The 20160-nt window shown below is 42.4% G+C and overlaps 1 protein-coding gene across 5 annotated transcripts in view; it reads right to left on the reverse strand.

Moving 5' to 3' along the window:
- mprip (myosin phosphatase Rho interacting protein) overlaps positions 1-20160 on the reverse strand; it is a 38675-nt gene that overhangs the window by 4768 nt on the left and 13747 nt on the right. For 3 of the 5 annotated variants that reach the window (XR_008333333.1, XM_053414509.1, XM_053414506.1), the window contains exons 4-21: positions 19212-19363; positions 19030-19114; positions 18723-18894; positions 18096-18540; positions 14963-15089; positions 13848-13952; positions 11542-11598; positions 10996-11064; positions 10241-10330; positions 9904-10013; positions 8960-9524; positions 8308-8445; positions 4125-6692; positions 1477-1624; positions 1189-1306; positions 561-720; positions 276-389; positions 6-92 (exon numbers count right to left, since the gene is read on the reverse strand). Coding sequence is in view for 4 of the 5 variants with exons in the window: in XM_053414509.1 (XP_053270484.1) it covers positions 6-92; positions 276-389; positions 561-720; positions 1189-1306; positions 1477-1624; positions 4125-6692; positions 8308-8445; positions 8960-9524; positions 9904-10013; positions 10241-10330; positions 10996-11064; positions 11542-11598; positions 13848-13952; positions 14963-15089; positions 18096-18540; positions 18723-18894; positions 19030-19114; positions 19212-19363 (5310 nt within the window). In the remaining variant the exon portion in view is untranslated. The remainder of the gene's footprint in view (positions 1-5; positions 93-275; positions 390-560; positions 721-1188; positions 1307-1476; positions 1625-4124; positions 6693-8307; positions 8446-8959; positions 9525-9903; positions 10014-10240; positions 10331-10995; positions 11065-11541; positions 11599-13847; positions 13953-14962; positions 15090-18095; positions 18541-18722; positions 18895-19029; positions 19115-19211; positions 19364-20160) is intronic. The other 2 variants (XM_053414507.1, XM_053414510.1) reach the window with 2 other exon arrangements.

A 20160-nucleotide genomic window follows, 5' to 3' on the forward strand; every position in this document is an offset into this window, starting at 1 on the left:
CGTACTCTTTGGGCAGATTGGAGTTCGTCCTTTAAGGAATTGATTTCCTGCTTCAGGTACTGGACCTCAGACTCCTTCACCCTCAGCATCACCTGGAAAACAAAAATATGAAAGATGACGTTGAAAACAAAAAGTAACAGACTCTTTGAAAGAATTTGCCTGAGGAGAATGAGCTTCTTCTTGAAGCCTCAGACTTAGTACAGGTGTGTTTTTATGACCTGTGCTTTAACAGAAAGGGGACAAAAATTGTGTTGGTTTTGTCTATTGAACCTTACTTCTAACTCATAGAGCTCTTTCCCCTGTATCGTGGTGTGTGTGTCTCCGACTCCGTCCTCAGATGCCATGGAGCGCATCTTTGTGATCTCTGCTGCCAGACGGTTGTTCAGCTCCTACAAAAGCCACAATAGAACAAGATTAGAGCAGGTGAAGTGTTTTGATACTCACTGTATCACATAATGCATCCTGTGATACTAAGAAAAAGAGGTATAGCTAATGGATGGAGGAATGTGTTGTGTGTATTAATGAGCGTCATGATCATGTGTTACAGTGTGTGTCTGAACCTGGTTGTGTGCGTTGAGCTCCTGGTTCTCCCTCTGACACTGCCTAAGGGCCTGCCTCTCGGCCTCCAGTGCCTGGGCCAAGTGGGCGTTTTCCAGGCACTTCTGGGAGTACTGCTCCGACAGCACCTCGATCTCTCGATGGTACGAACACAGCTCCTCCCTGAAGCACAACACAAAACCACACAGGGATTAAAAAACACTATCAGTGAGAGTCCAGGAGAAAGCAGCCAGCAAATGCAGCAAACGTGTTCAGTTGGTTTGGTGAGATGCTAGGTTTTAACTATACATTAAAACCTGAAGCCAGATTAAAGTTTGTTTTGGTTTAATAAGGATCTGCGTCAGTAAAACTGTGTCTCCTTTGCTACTGCAGCCTTAAACCACCAGGGGTTCTCTGTCTTCTCTATTAATACGGACACGGCTTTAGGATCAGTGAGTAAGAAAGTAATCACTGATAATTCCTGACATTTGTAATTTAGAAAAAAAACAACTCCATTTTACACAGATCTTCTTTCACTTTACTTTACTATCCGATAAAAAAAAAAGTTGGCTGAATGACAAACGTCATCCTTCAGGGCCTTGATAAGTACAGTATGATGTAAATGTAAATGTCGCAGTTAAGAGAACGTACTCATGCTGTCTGGCCATCTCGTCCATGTCTGCGTTCTCTGCGTTGTTGTTGGCCTTGCGAGCCCTGTCCAGCTCCTTCTCCAGCTCTGAACGGTGGGCGTTCTTCATCGCTTCAATTGCTATGACAGACACAAAGACATTTAATAACTAGAGCGCAACATTTGTTTTGATAGCGTTTCTAACAGGCAACAAAGGCAAAAATGAATAAACACTAAAAGAACACAAATATCTCAGGATGAAAATGCATTGGCAATGAAAATGTCAAAAGAGCTTTTTCTGCAGTGTTTACCCGAGATGGTGGCTGCCGTCTCTTCTGCCAGCAGCCTCTCTTTCTCCTCATGCAGATTCTCCAGCTCTCTCTGGTGTTTCCTCTGCAGCTCATCTATAACCTTCTGATGGGACTCCTCCATGGCAGTGAAGCCCCTCTCACAGGTGGCCTGTGACAAAGGAGAACAGGGTACAACTGTTAAGTTCAGGGCCCATTTGGATACGGAGCGAAAGGTTCTCCTGACTCATATGAGCTGGGCAGGAGAAAAGAAACCCTGGGTCCTACAGTATAAACCAGAGCAGATCATCCATTTATCTCCAGCAAATAACTTGCAAGCCACAGCCTGTTAGCCACGAGCAAGTATAGCCTGTATGAGCACAAAAGGGTTAAGAGGAAGGACATGATACACAATACAGTAAAGAATGAAGGGACAATGAGAAGAGAGTGTCAAATTTAAATAAAATAATCACATCCATCTTCCAAACTGTTGAACAGACAGTCTGCATATCTTAATTATTTGGCCTTTATGAGATCAGCTTGTAAAACTAGCACCTCTACGCGATGTGCAGGATAGGACAGAGGAATATTACATTACACTGCTAATATAACCATAGTGCAACTTTCCACAAGAGAGGATTTCAATGGCCTTTGCTCTAACCCAACCCAAAAGCTGACCCTGCTTCCGTTCTCTATTCACTGCCTCTAATCTGAGGATTCAGTCGAGGGCTGTGCCCCCTCCTCTCTCTCAGCCAAACAGAGGAAATGGAGGTCCAGTGTGTTTTCACAGGGATAAAACCCCCTGAGAGCTCAGACCCAGGAAACTACTGTGAGACGGTGAAAAGTCTCCCCCACATAGCAAATGTAAACTTCCTGCTCTAACATCAGACCAAGCAGCAGCTTTAATTAGAGCCATGTCAGGCTATGCCTGTGTGTAAATACAGTATATCCTAAGTCATGGCAGGGACATGTATCCACTGTCTGAGTATCTCAACATCCAACACAGTTTTAAATACATCAACATAAGTAAATCTTACTTTTCAACATAAGTCAGAACGTCACCCATGTGGTTCACCATAGCAAACTGAAAACTGACAGTTAGCCTCAGTTGCTGATCCTAAAAGATAAAATATTTCCCCCTATACTGCAACCTTTGTTGTGTCCAGCCATGCAGATAGTTTCAGTTAGATTTTCATAGGATGTGAGACACCTGCCATGGAAACGTTTCATTTGTTTTACAGAGACCATTACAATTTTCCATTTGTGGAATGGTGTGATGCTGAGAACAGTTTTTTCTTCTTTTTCTTTTATCATGGACTATATATCAAAATGTTATGGTTCAGGATGCAAACTCCATAGCTTACAGCATTATTGCTGAGCATCGATAAATAAATGATGTACTGGATCTGACGAGTTTTTATGAAATACCATTATTATATGCTTTGACAACACAGGCAGTATTCCCTTCATCTCCAAACCAATCCAACACAAAACAAAACTATCTGCAGGGCCAAAGACAAGTGAGAAAAGATGTGGTATCAGAATAGTAGTTAGATAAAACACTCGGAGTGAAGGTATCCTTGCTAGCCTTTTCTAGAGCTTTCAACCACATATTCCTGCTTTGAACAGCAAATTAAGTTATTGGATAAGATCTCAAGGACTCTATAACTTCTCATTGTGTAACCAAAGTTCCATACTTTGGTGACATCATCACAATTGAGACTACATCCATACTAATACGTTTTAAAAAGGCATGACTACTGCTACGTTACACCCAAAATGGAGATTTTCATCACTGTATCTAGCATGTTTTGTGACTGTGCAACTGCAGAGAAGATAACCTGCTTCCTATTTACACTGGCAAGCACAATACCCCCTTTAAGGTGTGCTAGCATAGAAAGTGATTACTAATGCAAATCTAAGCAATCTTTTTGAGAATCAAAAAGGTTTTCGAATGGGACTATCCTGAGCCAACAACTTTATTTGCTTCCGAAGACTTTGAGATGCAGTGGAGCTCTAGAAAAAGCTAACAAATTGAGCCAAGATCACTTCGTCAAAGAATTGAAATGTTATGTCATCGATGGTTATTGGGAGAAAAGGGGGATTTCATTTAATTTGTTAGTAAACAACAGCCAAAGGAAAAGAGATAAGACCCACACGAATTAATCTTACAGCCCTAATGATATCTGGTGATTTTGATTCTAAATATTTAAAAAGAACGTGAGGGTCAACTCTTTGCCTTTAACACGATAACAAGGAATAGCTGACTCAAAGGGTTAGATTAATAAGCAGACTTACTGAGGAACTCATTTCTGAGCAGACAAGGCTAACATGGTAGCCTTCAATAATCAAATAAAACAAACGTGTTTGTTGGATTGTTTTCATACATCATATAATTTATCAGTTACTTAAAATTCAGTGAGTGATGGCGATGAAGCTTCAACAAAATGGGTTCCTCGGTAAACAACTACTGCTGCATCAATGATCACATAAACTTAAAGGAGGTTAGTTTTCATGCAAGACAGGGAAAAAGTGGTTTACGGAACAAGAGCGACAGTGTTAGGAAGGTTAGGAAAAGGCAGTAGGGGACTGGGGAAGAAGAGGGATCTGGGAATGCCACAAAGGGACACAAGGCATCACAGATTGACAGCAAGGACAACGAGCGCTTCCACCTTCAGTTTTTCCAGGTCTTTCTCGTATTTCAGCCGTTGAGTTGAAACGTCGCCCTGCTCTTTGCGTCGCTTCATCTCTTCCGTCATGACTGAAACTTGGGTCACCAGCTCTTGAATGCGCTGCTTCAGGGTTGGAGTTTGGGCCGAAGCGTGATCTGTCGAGTCCCTCTCTGGGTTGACTGGACTCATCATGCTCCTCAGCTCTTCCATCTCCCCATCAAACCTCTCCATTAGGTTCGACCTTTCCAATTCGTGCTTCTTCTTGAGGTTCTCCATGCAGCTAGTCAATGAGTCAATCTCTTTCACGTTTTCCTCTGACCGGAGATGCAGTGTTTCGCTTGCTGTAGCTATTTCCTGCCTCATCTTTTCAGCTTCCTCCTCATAGCCATCTTTGACTTCTTGAAGCTCCTTTCTATGACTTGCTATCATGTCTTGTAACTCAATGGTTTTATCCAATGAATCAATGGGCTCTCCTTCAATTTGAATCAAAGTTTTGGGCCCTGTAGTGGTTTTTAGACATGCCTCAGATAGCCGACCCTGGAGATCGGTTAGTTTGGACTGGAGATCTCTGACAACTTCTCTTAATTTGGGACAATTGGGACAGTCCAAGCCACAAGTTTGAACTTCTGTCTGTTTATGCTTTAGCTCTTTCTCATGCTGGACGTTCAACCTAATGATCACATAAGACGTGCAGGCTTCTTTGAAAGCTTCAAGCAAATAGTCACAGGGCTGTTTCTGCTCACAACCAAAGCTTGATTGAGCCATGGACAGTAGCATGTCATCTTTATCAAGCTTTACCTTCGACGCAAGCTGCTTCAAACTATTTGACTGTGCCTCCAATGTCTCAGTTAACTCTTTAAGAATCATAGCATTCTTTTCATTGTCAAGCCAACTGTACATGGATTCAAAATCTGGCTTAGTCACTACTTCTCTGTAAACATTTGCTTCTGAACAAATCCCTCTCGCCAAGAACATCAGCCTCTTCTGTGCCATCATCTGTTCTGCCACACTTCTCCCACTGCTGCAATGAGTGTCCTCTTGAAGTACTTCAGTGCCCAACAGCTGACTCCAGAACTCTCCCTCCACTACCAACCTCACATCTTTTGGGCTCACATGGAATGACTCTTCTTTCAAAGAACCAAATAAAGTGCTTTTTAAATCGCTAAGCATTCTCTCTACATTAACATCTACCTTTCCTAACATCTCTACAACTTGATTAATTGCCTCGGATCTCATCTCAACCTCTTCTACTACTTGCTTTATAAGTTCTTTATCATCGACCTGCTTTTTTCCTGCTGCAACACACTCGCCAACGGTCATTTCAGCTCTTCCTTTCTCAATTTCTAACTTCTCTTTTAGCATTCTTATTTCATTTTCTGCTTCTTCTAGTTTCTCTCCACTGACTTTCTGATATTCCTGGTTTAGTGCCATTAGTTCACTGTTCCTAGCGTCCAGTTCAATACAACGCTGCTCTGTGGACTGCAGCTTTACCTCCATTTCAAATAGCGTTGTTTGTGAGGCTTCCAGTAGCTCGTTGAGTTGCTCTTTTTCTGGCTGCAACTCCTCATCCTCATATTCTGTCGGGAAGCCCAGACCTTTCAATGTGGCATCTTTCAACTGCAGCTTCTTCTCTGTGTCTTTAAGGGTGTTGCCAAGCTCCTCCAATGTGACAAGAGCTTCATGGAACCTCAAGGATTTCTCATTCAGCTCCCTCTCATAATACTCCCTGTCTATGGCGTTAGCTTGGTTTTCAGCCAGTTCGGCTTTTAGTCTTTTCAACTCTTCCATTACTAGATGATGCTGTTTGCCGCCCTGCTGGCTGATCAGCTCAGCTTTCAGTCTGTCTATTTCTCTGTCGGCCTCAGTCAGTTGGTTTACTATCTCCTGACAGCGTTGTTTCAGAGCTCCATTTTCATTTGTTAAAAGTTCAACCCTCTGAGAGAGCCTTCCGACTGTCATCTCATTTGTCTCTGAATGGTTTTCAATTGTTGATAGGGGGCCGTAGGGGCTTTGTAGACGTTCCAAATCTTGCTTCTGAGCTTTCCCCACCAAATCCTCCGTGGTAAGAAGACGGGCTTCATATTCACGGATGATTTCACCTGCCTTGGCTAAACTGTTTTTTATTGTTTCATTGTCTATCTCCTGCTGGTACTTCCATGTCTCCAAGAGCTTCTGAAGTTGATACGTCTCTGTTGTGGCTTGATAAGTATAGGATTTCGTCACCTTCCCCAGCTCTGTTAGAGTGAGTGTTTTACCACTTATCAAGTCTTCTAGGTCCTGAATTGCCTCTGAGCTGTCCTGGAGCAAGATGCTAACAGTTTTTTGAACAGTTTCAGGGGGAGGGCTTTCCAGAATCGATGGATCAGAAAAGCAAGGTTCCTTGATGGGGAGGTGAGAAAGCGAGAGGCCAAGCTGTGCCTGCATATTGCGCTTTTTCAGTTCTTGCTGCTTCAGGAGCTCTTTGGTCTCCTGATACTTCTTTGTTAAACTCTGTGCTTGAGAACTAACCAGTTCGGGCCTCTTCGTCTGAGGCGTCACATCAGCCTCCAGACCCAAAGGGTGCTCCAGCTTGGAAAAGGGGACCAGACAGTTGGTTAACACAAAGCAGGGGAGACATAAAGCTTGCTAATCATTTTCAGCGTTATCTATCAATCATTTCTCTTGAATTTCTATTAGACAGTGATATTACAATAAGCATTCCCACATGATGATCCCAAATTATGATACATGAACAGCGATTCAAAGGAAATTCAAAATCCCCTGAGATGAATGTGGAAATAAAAAGTAAAGGAAAGAGGTTTAATGGCTGGGGTTAGTTAATCATAACAGAGCATGCACATTAAATGGTTAAAAGTTACTTAAAGTTGTAAGTAATGCAATATTAGTTTCAGCTGGAAGGTTTACTCAAGAATGAAAGGAATACCAGGTCCTACACACATTTCTGATGTTTTCTGGTCCAAGCTCATGTTTTGTACCAGAGCAATTCTTTTCTGAATGGAGATAGTGAATCGTATTATTCAACATAAGTCTAATATAGACTTATATATTTTCAAATGTTCTTTTTAATTCATTGCAAGTCCCCTGAATCTAATGTCTATAAGAGGCAGCCCAAAACAATACACACACTGTATCCTAATAGTCACAGCAAAGTCTAATTTGACCTCAGTTGTAAACAAATCAATCATGTAAAAAGTAGTCACTCTGTCTCACTCTGTCAAAAATCCATACATCGACACACAAACACAACAACATATTCAACATCATACCTTTGTGTAATTGTACAGCTACAAACAATACTTGTTAACAGAATAACACATGGATGATCTTCATAGCAGTTAATAGAAGATGGGAATCTGATGTCCATGCAAATAATTAGAAAACAAGCCGAGAGGTTATTATTCATACATGTTGAGTCAAACATTTCAACAACTATTATGCAGCAGCAATGACTCTAAAGAATGTAAGGTGAAGGTAAATAACTACTTTAGTGAACTACTAGGATGAATCAGGCTACAATTTACTATAAGTAAGGAAGCAAAAACAGAATACTTAACACAGGCTGGGTGATATAGCTAAAATAATAATAATGCTTGAATAATGCAAATATATTAAGATTGTGAAAATTATTGATATTTGTTAATCACCCATCTCTATTTCAAATTCACTTCCTCTTTTTCTCGTTTTCCTTTTAACATCAAGTTGCAGCCTAATTATTTCTAAAAAGCTGAGTTAAATCATAATTAATTAAAAAATGTTTTCCACTAAGAGTCACAGGATCCTCTGAAAGTCAAATCAGGAACCATTACACTGCTGTTCTTTGGTCCATAATCAATGGAATACCCAAGTAAATGCTGTCATGAGTTCAGGCATCGTAACAGACCAACGACAAAGAGAGGAGATTAACTAGTAGAAGCCAATTTTGTATTAAGACCTCAATGTTTTTTCACATGCAATAAACTCATGCAAAGGCACATATCTGTAGCCACTTTGTTGTTTCAATGTCAGTTTGATGTTTTCTTATAGTAAAATACAACATGCAGAGAATGTTACAAAATGAAGGGAAAAATACAGCTTGACTGTAAATATATAACGCATGAAATCTGCTCCAAGACTTCCCTTCATAGCAGAGCCACATAAAGTCCAATGCAGCTGCATTCTGAAGCCACAGAGAGTCGTCACTCACCGGAGAGATGTAACCAGTGCGGATGTCCTGCTCTCGCTCCAGAGCTGTTCTCAGCTGCTGCTCCAGCAACTGTTTGTGATTGTTGGAGTCGATGAGCTGCTGGTGACAGCTCTGCAAGTGTAACTTTAGGTCCTCGATCTGCAGAAGCAGGAGTCAACATTTGATTAGCTAACAGGTTCTTCAAAGATGTGCTATTCAATTATGTTGATTCAGTAGTTCACAGTGGAAAGTTACATGACCAATTATACAAATCAATTGAATGGGACGACTGCACTGTACCACATGAGGAGAGAAATGTAGCAAAACATGAAAATTATAGCTCAAACAATTAGTTGGTGATTGATTAGTTAAAGAAATCATGTGAAACTAATTTCTAAATTATGCAACCATTCTTTGATAAAAAACACATTAATAGTGATTTTAAAATGACATATATCAAATCTATATATAAACTCTAAATTTATGTGTTGAACATGGCTAATAATGCAATCTAGATTTTCAAACCTCCTTGGACCTTGCAGGGCCAATGTTTACGTAAATCACCGATTGAGTTCATCTCAACATAATGAAATAAGTCCAGTTTGCTTTTATTTACTCACTTAATTTGAAACTTATGCAATAGAATAGAAAGAACTTAAAAAAGGAAATGTACCCCTTGCTTGTAATTCTCCAACAGCTGCTCCAACTCTGCCGTCTCTCTGGTTTGTGCTGTGGTGGGCAGAGCCACCCTTCTCTCGTCCCGTATGGGTGTCTTCTCCACCTGTTGCCAGTGTTGTTCTATCACCTCTTCCACCCTCTGTTGCCTTTCCAAAGTCGTGGGACCTAATGAATCCGACTGTCCAACTCCCTCTCCACTCTCATAGTCTGTCCTCCCTGCCTCTTTAGGGGATGTGGGCTCTGTCGATGAGCTGGTCACAGACTCATACCTTTTCCGCCTCTCCTCCCGCCTCCGGCTCCGCTCGAGCTCTCCCAAGTCTGCCTGAAGGCACTCAGCCTCTTGTGCCCTCTGCTGAGCCAGAGCCTGAGCGATGGGTCTGAATTCTGCCCAGTCGAAGGTCTTCGAGCGGCCCTCTCTTCGTCGCTCGCGCGCCCGGCTCTTTGTGATGCCCGGAGCGGGTTCTCTCTCTACAGAGGCCTCTGATGAAGGGGAGTCCTGAGTGACGTCTGGTCTAACCAGACCTTCCAAGGCAGAGAAGGGGCCGTGATCCTCAGTCGAGCTGGAATGCAGTGACAAGAAAGGTAAGTTTCAGCCTAAAAGTGATGGACCCAAAATCTGAAGCCCAGTTTCCACTGTGTCGCAATCAGCTGAGATTTGTGTTTATTGGGAGCTTATAACTCTGAGGTGGGAAAGTCACTTTAATGTACATTAACACCAACATTCATTAACAGGGGATCTAAATGTAATATTTCATGTTGCCTTCATTACTTTATACACAGAATGCAGAAGACTTACGGTCACTTTTTTTAATGGAAAGAATGATACCATGTTGTATTAGAAAAACTATACAGAATCTTACAAATCAAATACCATTTTTATGCATCATTTATCATCATTATGGTTGAAATGTGTGATACAGTTGACATGAGTGTGCTGACCTCGCCACGTCAGGGGCAGTGGAGGGCCGGACGTTCTTCATGACCGCCTGGATCCAGTTCCTGCGTATACCTGCCGTCATAGCGGACAGAGTGTGCACTCCCTCCCGTGTCTAAACATTTTAAAGCACCGTGAATTATATATTGAATGACCATAACAAAAGACACACCTCTATAATGCAACAAAAAAAAAAGAAAAGTACAGCAAACAGAGGCAAAAACACTATACAGTTAAAAAAAAAGTTTCAGCATCTTAAAAAAAACAAACAGGGTTATTATATTCAATGCTAATATTAATGCCTGAATAAACAAACATTCATAGTCGTACAAAGCATCTTACATGTATTTGGAAACCATAGTTGCGTTGAGCCTGGTACTCAGTTACACTGTAGCAAGTGGACAGGTCAATCTCCCCATCCAGGTCAGCGGCCTGAGGTGAGGAAAGATAAGACATGCTCAACATGAAACATTGATTCAGGCCTGGTATTAACTTACGAACTGAATGATCAGATCACAAGTGGTTAGTTCTAAATTCAGTTTCTGAACCAAATGTGTCCATAGGACGCGAGTGACCACATTCTTTTAGCTGTGTGAATGCAAATGCATCCTGGGCCACATGCGAAGGACCACCAACTCAGCTAACATCTCTGATCTGCTAAGATCAGAAGGATTTTACACTTTTAGTGCCCTTAGGTTTATTTGTTTGTGGCCACCGACACAACATCCACTACATAACAACAATTTGTTTTAATGCGTAAAATCGTTCTTAAAATCAGAGCTCCACTTGTGCCAACACTCACTCTCTCACATGCACGCACGCAGTGACCACAGTCGCATCTGTAAACTCACTGGGTCAAGACATAATTTGGTCCTCCCAAACAGAAATGATGCCTTTGTGTATTTGCATAAAGAGCTGGGAAGTGACATCTGATTAGAAGTGTTCACAGGAGACACATTCAAAAATGTTATGCCAGGTATGAACAGATGAACTTAGTGCTGACCAGTTGTGATCGGATCTCTCAGGATGCATTTAAATACCAGGTCTGAACTAAGAAAAGTTTGCAATGATACTGAAATTAAAACTTATAAGCTCACCTCCTCTGCTATTGAATCCTTGTAGTATCTCAGGCTGTGATCCGTCAACACAAACCAGTATTTCTTCCACTACAATGTGAAGAGGAAAATAAGAGAAAAGCTGAAGACAGAGTTCTGGACAGCATGTTAGAGAAGACATCTCATATTAAACATCCCGTCTGTCAATAAAAACGGCTCTTCGTGGCAGCAGAATTGGCATGTCAATCACATCATACAAAGATCTACTTTAACTCCTTCAGGCTCCACCCTTGTCTTTTAGGTTGATTGAAGAAACGGCTTCAAAGTCTGGCAACACATGTCACAGATGGCTACAGACATTCAGTAGGTGGACAGTTCAGATGCTGTTTGTACTCGCTTTTGACTACAACAATCAAACCAGCTTTTTTAATATAAATGGCAGTGACATATGGGCATTTACGGCCTTTCTGTTGTTTTTATAAATTTGATATACTCTTGAGACCGACGTTGTTCCTTTAAGCTGATTTTACTTCACCAGTTAAATGAAGATCGTAGGTTATGACTTGAGAAATAAGTACTTAATGGTACCTGGCCTTGCTCATCCAGCTTCACCATCCAACCTTTCTTGAAGTTCAGTAAATCCGGCTGGAAAAAAAAAAGTAAGAAAGAATATTGAAAATATCTGGAATAGAATTGAGACGTTTACAAACGATCAACATGCAAACTGACCTCAGAGGCATTCAAATACACACCATGTGACTTTTTCATTAAAAAAGTGCTGCAATGGATGACCAGCACTTACCTTAAAATACAGCAACATAACACAGACTAAAACAATTCGCCCATACAACAATTCATAAATGACTGACTGATGTGAGTGTAAGAAGCAGAAACACATGCTGGGGGTAGAAGTTGACCCGACCAATGGATGAGACTTATAACAAGCTGTGGATGAGAGATGGTCTAAATATGAACCACTGGACCGGGGCAACTTCTGCCAGACTTTGCTGCTGTTCTGTGCTACTCCAGCTCCAGTGCTCAATCACTGTTGTAGTCTGCTGTTATTCCACACAGTGGGAGAAACACTAAGGGCAAAGTCACACATATGAGAACAGCAAACCTACGGCCTGCTGCTCACTTTGAATCTCAGTTAGGGTGCGAGAACAACAGTCGCTTCCTGTGACAAAGCAAATCCAGCATGGCTTTGCGTGGGGCTAGACTTTGTTGAACATTGACCCACGACATTAGCCTGCATTCGCATATGTGTGACCGTGACCCAACACTCATAATGTGAAAAATGGCCTGAGGAAGCAGTGGTAAGTCGTGACATTCACACACACGTATCAGGGCACTCATGGCACAAAAATGGGTGCACGCAGTGGGCACTTGCTGCACACAAGGGGAGCAGAATAAGGTATATAACCTGGAGGGGAGGGGGCTGCACCGCCCCCTGCAGCATGGAGGTTTGGCCTACAACACCCACACCTTCGCACCACCACATCAGGGCCGGAGAATTATTAGGGGAAAAGGCAGCTTACTACACAAAACAACTCAACTACACACTGATGTCAGGTGTTTTCACACAATGTTAAATAGGATAACAGTCGTGAGTTTGGATCAATGTTAATTTTCTTTGTCTCAACCTACTGGAGAAGGTCAAAGGTCAAGGCTGGAGGTTTAAAAATCACAAAAATATCTGGTTGGGTTAAAAAGGAAATCTTGTTTAGTGACTGACTGCATCTCAAAATACTGATATTATGTGTGTATCATATTTCTCCACTTCCACCATCACTGACACCCCCCCATCAAACTCTGGGAAAACCTGTTTTCAAAAGCTGCCAAGTAAACCCAGTGGCACACTGTTGGAGAATGTCCACACAGACCTTTCTCAATATTTAATTCTCCTAACGCTGTTACCTAACTGATTCCAGCTTCCCAGCCCCAACAACAACCCAGCGACTTCGCTCCGCTCAGCTGAAGATCTGGCACTGAAGCTGACCCTGGATCCTACAGCTTAGCGGGAACAGGAGAGGCTTTGTCTAGAAGAGTACAGACTCACTGAAACACACCGGCCTTCTGAGGGAAAATTTGCCGATTGTGCGTTAGTTAATGTCAAACACAATCAGTGCAAAATCCAAACTTAAACCTCGTCGTCTGCTGACTGAATTCCCCGCGCCCGAGCTCTAAGGACCAGTCTCTATCACTAAACCCCTCCAAAAGTGCAATAGTTTGTCAGTAGCAAATCGACAGGATTTTCAGGAGCAGTCTGGGAAGATTCAAGCAGCTAGTGCAGATTTAGAGGCTTCCCTTCACTGTCAGTGAAATGATCAGTTAATTAAACATGGATTTTGCTGTAATTTTTTCCAGGACAAAGTTATAATGTTATTAATGGCATGCTTTACAGTCTGGTTATTTACACTTTTAGTTTTGAATGAAAACATACTGACTGCTGTTTTTTTTTTTTTACTGTTAGTGAGCCTGACAAGAAATGTATTGGTTAAATTTAGATGATAAAATTATATGTCTCTGATAGTAACACATGTGTAGTAACTAACCCTAACCATAACCCTTACACAATTTAGCAACTGCTTACTGACACTTATGTCTAAACCTTATGTCACAAACACGCACTTCTGTAAGCATCAATGGCTGATTCTGCGTTTTCTATAAGAACGTCTCCGATAACTTGCCTAAAGCAGCTTCCAGGGGTCCTTTCATTTATAAACATGATGCATTTCATCCTCTTCTAATAAACACAAACTCCCTGGTCTCAATAACGCGTCATTTACTCTACCAAAATATTTGGATGACGCATGTTTTCATGCATCACAACTTGCCAGGGTTGCACCTTGAGAGGATGGCGTTTTACAAAAGAGATGAGATGAAACACTCACAGTCATGACTGACTCAGTGGTCCTTCGGTCCAGGGACTTGGCTCTCCTCAGAGGGGGCAGGGTGGAGGCGAAGTTGCGACCCTGACCAACATCATGCCTCTGCTCCTGCGGAACACACCGTTAAGTTTTTCTATGTTTATTTTACAGACACATAATGTGAATTAATCATGACAGACTTGAGAATATAGATGATGATGTAGAAGATAAAAAAGCAACAAGGACATGTAACACAAACGCATGTTAATAAAGCAAGAGTCAACATTTGAAAGACAAATATCACAATTCCCCTGTAGGCTACAGCCATACTACATTTTTGTTTGAAAAATTGCGTTTTCAAACTAAACTCTCTCTGCCCACACAAGCGTATTGGCTCCATATGAGTTTTGATCGGTGTCAAAACTAACATGCTTGAAAACACATATCAATTGACCACTCACTTACACTGGGAGCGCACGAGGCAGTGTAATCAGTGAGGGTGACATCATGATCGTAAAGACCTGATAATGAAGCAGTTTTAAGTGTCTTCATCATTTGTTCCAAACATCTCAGTTTCTATGTGTGTGTGTGCGGAATGACGCACATAAGCAGTTTTGGCATCTTAAACTGTACACGTAAGTGATATTTTCACAAGACTGACTAAGATATAGGGCCAAGACAAAACAGCCCACATGTTTAACAGTGTCTGACTGTGACTGAGCGCATCAGTGTTGTTTGGTCTCTGTGTTTCGAAAGTCATTTTATCTGCGCACTGAGGGCCAGGGTGGGAAAGGGAAGCATAATCGCCAGGGGAATCCCACCGCAGAATGGAAACTGGAAATGAATACAGCACACGCGGCTGACCTCTGAACTACAAAAAAAACAAAGAGAGGACAGGGAGAGGGAGAGTTTGAGGGAAGAGGGTGAAGGGGAAAGATGGAGGAGGAGCGGGGGGAGGTGCTCGGATAGAAGAATTAAAAAAAGGCAGAAGCCAGGCTGGCGGGTCCAGAGCTGAGTTCACATCTGCTCTGTCATGTGATGTTGTTTAAAAAACACAGTTTACAAGTCTTGCCATATCTATTGTAAACCACTGTCCAAGTGCACAAACACACAAACACACACACACACACACACATTACCTCTCTGTTGAGGCGCCTGTGCTCACTTCGGCCCTGTCTTTCTCCGGTCCTCTCCAGCTCTTCCACCTCCATTTTCTCTTGATTCTCCAGCTCCAAGGCCTCCAGCTTCTCAATAACGCCAGAGCGACTGCAAACCAAAACACATGCAGACAAAAAAGAGTTAGGCAACATTGATTAAAATCTTTTTTTTCCAAGCAGGTGATTCTCTGCTATCAACAAAGAGTGTTCAGGTCAGGGCTGGCTCAGCAGGCAGAGACAGGACGAAACATTAAATTACACTGTGGAGATCACGTGTTTTTGTTTACTCTACATCCATACCAAAAGCTCTCTTTTTTTCTAGCTTTATAACTTTTGCACATTAATTAAAAAAAAAGAGTTCAAATGGCAAACCAATGGGATTCTTTATTTTGAAGCAGCTTGTAGCCATTCTATGGTTTCCTGCGGCCTAGCTCAGTGCAAACACACCCATGCCACTGAAAGACAATATATATTTAGTCATTGTAAAGACCTTGTCAATGCTACTGTATAAATAGCAAACAGCACAACAATGTTAGCTGTAATCTAGGAATACATTTCAGGCAGGTCACCTGGAGGAATCAAAGCTTCGACTAAAAGGCTTTGATAGCTGAGCCAGATAAGTGCCTAACAAGTCAAGGTGAAGATCGAGGAGACTTAAGGAGGCTAAGGAGTACAGCCACCTGGTCCTAAAGCTGAAAATCAAAGAGCTATCCTACATTAGGTCATTTGTGAAAAACTGCATCTGCAACCTTTCTCAAACTGTGACACAGTACGCTACCAACTCTGACACACTCCCACACAGGATCTTTGTTAAGTGAGGGAGGAATCTGCATTAGAGGAAGAAAGAGGGTGAGAGTGATTGGGAAATTATATTACTCTTTTGTCTAAATTCTGCCCTTATTTGGGGACTCTCCAGCCAAAGCTGCTGTCCTTAAAAGGGAATGAGGGAGAGGGGATAAGGACAGTGTGAGGCCAAACATCCACCATATGACCTTAATGTGTTCCAGGCCTGATTCCAGGAAAGCTTTTGTAAATTTGTGACAATAAAAAAAATCGGATGTGAGAAGGTTGCGTTAAACTGTCCTGATTTCAATCAATCTTAATAATTTTTGTCAATCACGATTCCTGGCTAATAATAATAATAATAATAAATTTATTTACACAGCACCTTTCATACATAAAATGCAGCTCAAAAGGCTTTATAATAAAATCAAAAGACATGAAATAAGAGATCAATAAGAACGTGTTAGCAATAAAACTAAGACTTAGGAAAGAATTTAAAATAAAGGAAAGACTTTAAAATAAATAAAAATGTAAGACTAAAACTAAAGCAGAATTAAATAAAAGTCAAGATTGTAGAAATTTGAACTTCCAGGATTGTGTCTATTGTCCTGACATTTACATAAAGGGGACTCCAGCACTTATTCAGGAAGCTGATGTGAAACTGCCATCACACGTATGTGGCAAGGTTCGTGTCTTAGAATTAGCTTAAGTCCGAGGCACGTCTGCTCAAACCCCAGACTGGCTCAAGTGGTCCACTTGAGTAATGTGCTTAAGAGTGAGTATGTGGGCACTCCTCCCTTTCCTTTCATGCCTGGTATGGATGGAGCAACTGAATGGAACAGGAAGCAGGCCTGGAGGAAAAAGATGCCCCCACCTCAATCCGACTGGTCTGTTTAAAATGTTGCTGCCTCTGGTTTGTGTGTGTGAGACCTGTGACCTCTCCATGAACAGCACAGGGGTCAAGAGGCAGATTACTGAATGGAAAGACTGTGAGAGCTGATACAAACATGGGCACATCACGGTTTGATACCCCCACCAACCAATCAAGTTTCTTGGAATATGGTCACAATTTCCCCTTCTGTTCCTTACATATAGCGTTGAACAATGGCCAGAGAGGTAACATCATGATGTCAGAGTGGGGCTGACCTTTGGCCTTTTGGACCATCGCGTAATCATTATAGGCAAATTTGTCAAACTTGGTGAATTAATTATTGATTCATGGCCAAGAACATATTTTGTGTCGTCACCTTTGACCACTGATCTTATTAGATCATACTGGAGTCCAAATTTGAAGACATTTTCTCGAGACGTTCCTGAGATACGGTGTTCACAAGAAGGGGATGTATGTTCATGAGAATGAAATCATTAATAATGTCTTCTGCCACAGATGTTGCCAGGGCGGGGGGAATAAATAAAAGAACAGTGCAGGGGAGGAACGATTTGTAAGAACAAGATTTTCTCAGAGACTCAAACATAAGTGGGTTATTCTGAGCACATGACGAATCTCCATACGTCCCAATTTCACCAAATACAGCATTTCCCTCTCTTCCATTAAAACCACAGTTGTGGGAGTGCACATCAAAAGCGTTGTGCGTCACTAGACTCTGTGCATGTGTGTGTCTACGTGTGTGTATACATGCCTTTAAAAGGATAAGCCCGAGGCACAAGTATTTCCAGAGCCCGGTGTCTGTAGCACAGAGCTGAGATTCGAAGAAGGCAGTCTACTAAGCTGCTTCATCAGGTTAAATAACAGACTGATTCAACTGTTCACTTGTCAGTGAGGAGAGCGAGGTGTTATCAGACTAACTATATCACTTCCTCTATAGTCTCACCCCCATGTAAGTGTGTGTTTTTCTGTCATACAGGCCTCTTTCAGTAAAAAAGAATAGTTCCTGCATCAGTCAAAGTGAGGCTGTTCTTATATTTAAATATACATCGGTATCAGAAATGTTTTACTGCCCATCATCAATATTGGGAATACTTGGTTTTAAATATTATATCAATTGTCTTTAATTCAAAATCATGATATTTTGGCTTCCTCTGAGTTTGCCGGGTTTGTTGGTTTTTTAAAAATGTTTATGGAAGCCAAATGGTAAAGCCATCAAATGTTTTTTTTGTATTTCACATCGCTATCTGCTTCAGGTAATTCTGTTAGCTGTTTGTTTCTAAACAATAAATAGGGTTTTTACAGTGTGTTTGTATTTGGCACCTTAGGTGTTATGGGACAAGTCGAAAAGCTGGGAACCACTGAGTTAAAGTCAGGTATGAGAGAAACTATAAAATGGGACATTTTGGGACACCATTATGGATGAATTCAAAAACAGATGCTGACCTCCTCTCGGGGCTGAGGACGGCCTCCCTCTCCTGCTTGTCAGGGCTCCTATATCGACTCCTCTTCTCTGCCTTTCTGGCCTCAGCCTCCAGCCGTCTGGACCGCGGCGTGTCGTGGTGGCTGTAGGGGTGGCTGCCCCTCTGGGAGGTCGGGTGACTGTCTGTGCTGGTCACTGTGCTGCCGCTGGCATCCGAGTCCAAAGAGCTGATCGAGCCGCTGATGTGCGAGCCATTGGAGAGCAGGGAGCTGCCAGAGGGAAAGGGGTCGCTGGGGGCTGGGGAGAGGCAGCGTGGGACTCCTCCCAGGCTGGAGCAGGAGCCAGAGGGGGAGAGAACGTCGCTGGGTGGCTGCGGCACAGAGCTGAGCATTGGCAGACTTCCCCGGTCCACCTCGTCGCCATTGACTGAGCCTGCATCTGAGCCATGGCCCACAGACGCACATTCACCTTGACAAGAACAGAGGGTGTCACAGAGCGTCTTAACAATTTGTACTGTTCTGTCTGTCAATATCTTCAGGTTAGCTGATTTGTGTCTGTTACTTACAGAACATTTACAATGTTTGTTCAGTTCAAATACTTTATACACACTATACAGGATTCCTCTGTCAAAAGCTGTTTTTCCTCCTTACCTGTGGAGGGCAGTGGTGATCCTGGGGGCACGTCAGCAGTGGCCCAGACTACAGCTGCCTCAGCCTCCCTCTGGTTCAGCTCCTCCTGCCAGATTATGGAGCTGGAGTCTGGAACCTTCTCTGCCTCAGGGATACCAGAGCCAGTCAATGCTACCTTGGCTGGACCTGGCTCCTGGTGATGAGCATATACAAGTACAGTATATAGAATTAAAAAGAATATAAAGGTACCGTAAAGGAACAATAAATGGGGGTGTGTGTTATCAAGCTATGACACGCATCCTTTTTGTATGATGTGAAAGAGATTAACCTGGGAGGTCGCAGGCTCCACCTTGCGTTTCTTCTTCTGGTTCTGTTTGTTGGTGCGGGGGTAAACCACCAGCTGCTCACTCCACCTGAAACAGACACACAGGAGTGTTTCTGACAGCTGCGCATGAACATCGGAACCCCGCCCAAGCCAGTGACAGCCACAGCCACAGCCAGACAACTCACCCATTGATGATCTCTTTATTCTCTCCTCTGATGAAGAACTCCTGGTCTGGCGTGATGATGCACAGGGAGTTCTTCTGGCCGGTCTTGGGCTCAGCATCGATGACGTCTGCACAGAGGTTCATGTTCACGGTTCCCTGAGGCAACGTGCTTGGCTACAAGAGAAACATGACAGTACTGTTTATTGTACATCAGAGTGTATTACTTTACCCTTTGAATGAATAACTGAATGCAGAGAATTAAATAACAGCAAAGGTGAAGCAGCGCAGCGCAGAGTGAGTGGAAAGGGGAGATGACAGCAATGGGATGCCAGACTAAAGCGGCTTTGTGTGTGTGATCAGTGAAGAACGTAGAACTTTGTCTGCTTTGTAAACCAGCAATGACATTTGTAACGCTGGACACAGCCAAATCACCAATGTTACTTTTTCTTTGTGTTTTATGTGAATAAATGTCAAATAAACTCAATAACTTATTGTCTCATTAACATCAGAGTGGGGAAAAAGATTCCATAAACTTCCTTTTCTCTAACCTGTTCTTTGTCTGCTCTGAATCCTGCGGCTCTGTTATCAGGCTTTGCTGAAGTCTGTGCCTTCCTACAGATGTAAAACAGGTGCTTGGTCTCTTTTCCAGCTCCTTTTAAGGCCACTGCACACAGACCCAACTTTATTAAGATCTGCCTTTAAACCCCTGTGGGCTGCCAAATATGGCAAACTGCGTTGCACTTTGGGCGCTGTGGAAGAATTTCCTCCAACCGGAAAAAAAAAAGACGTTTGAGAATAAGTAGCCGTGGTAGATGACTGCCAAAGTGATGGTGAACCCTGCACTGTGCTCAACCTAGGTCACATCGATATTTTATTGATAATAACTTATCAAGAGGAGGGGAATGGCTCCTCTAACGCTAGCTATTTGATGAAACATCCAAAGAATTAACACCAGAGTTCAAAGAGTTTAC

The sequence above is a fragment of the Pleuronectes platessa genome, chromosome 21 (genome assembly GCF_947347685.1).
Source record: "Pleuronectes platessa chromosome 21, fPlePla1.1, whole genome shotgun sequence".
NCBI lineage: Eukaryota > Metazoa > Chordata > Actinopteri > Pleuronectiformes > Pleuronectidae > Pleuronectes > Pleuronectes platessa.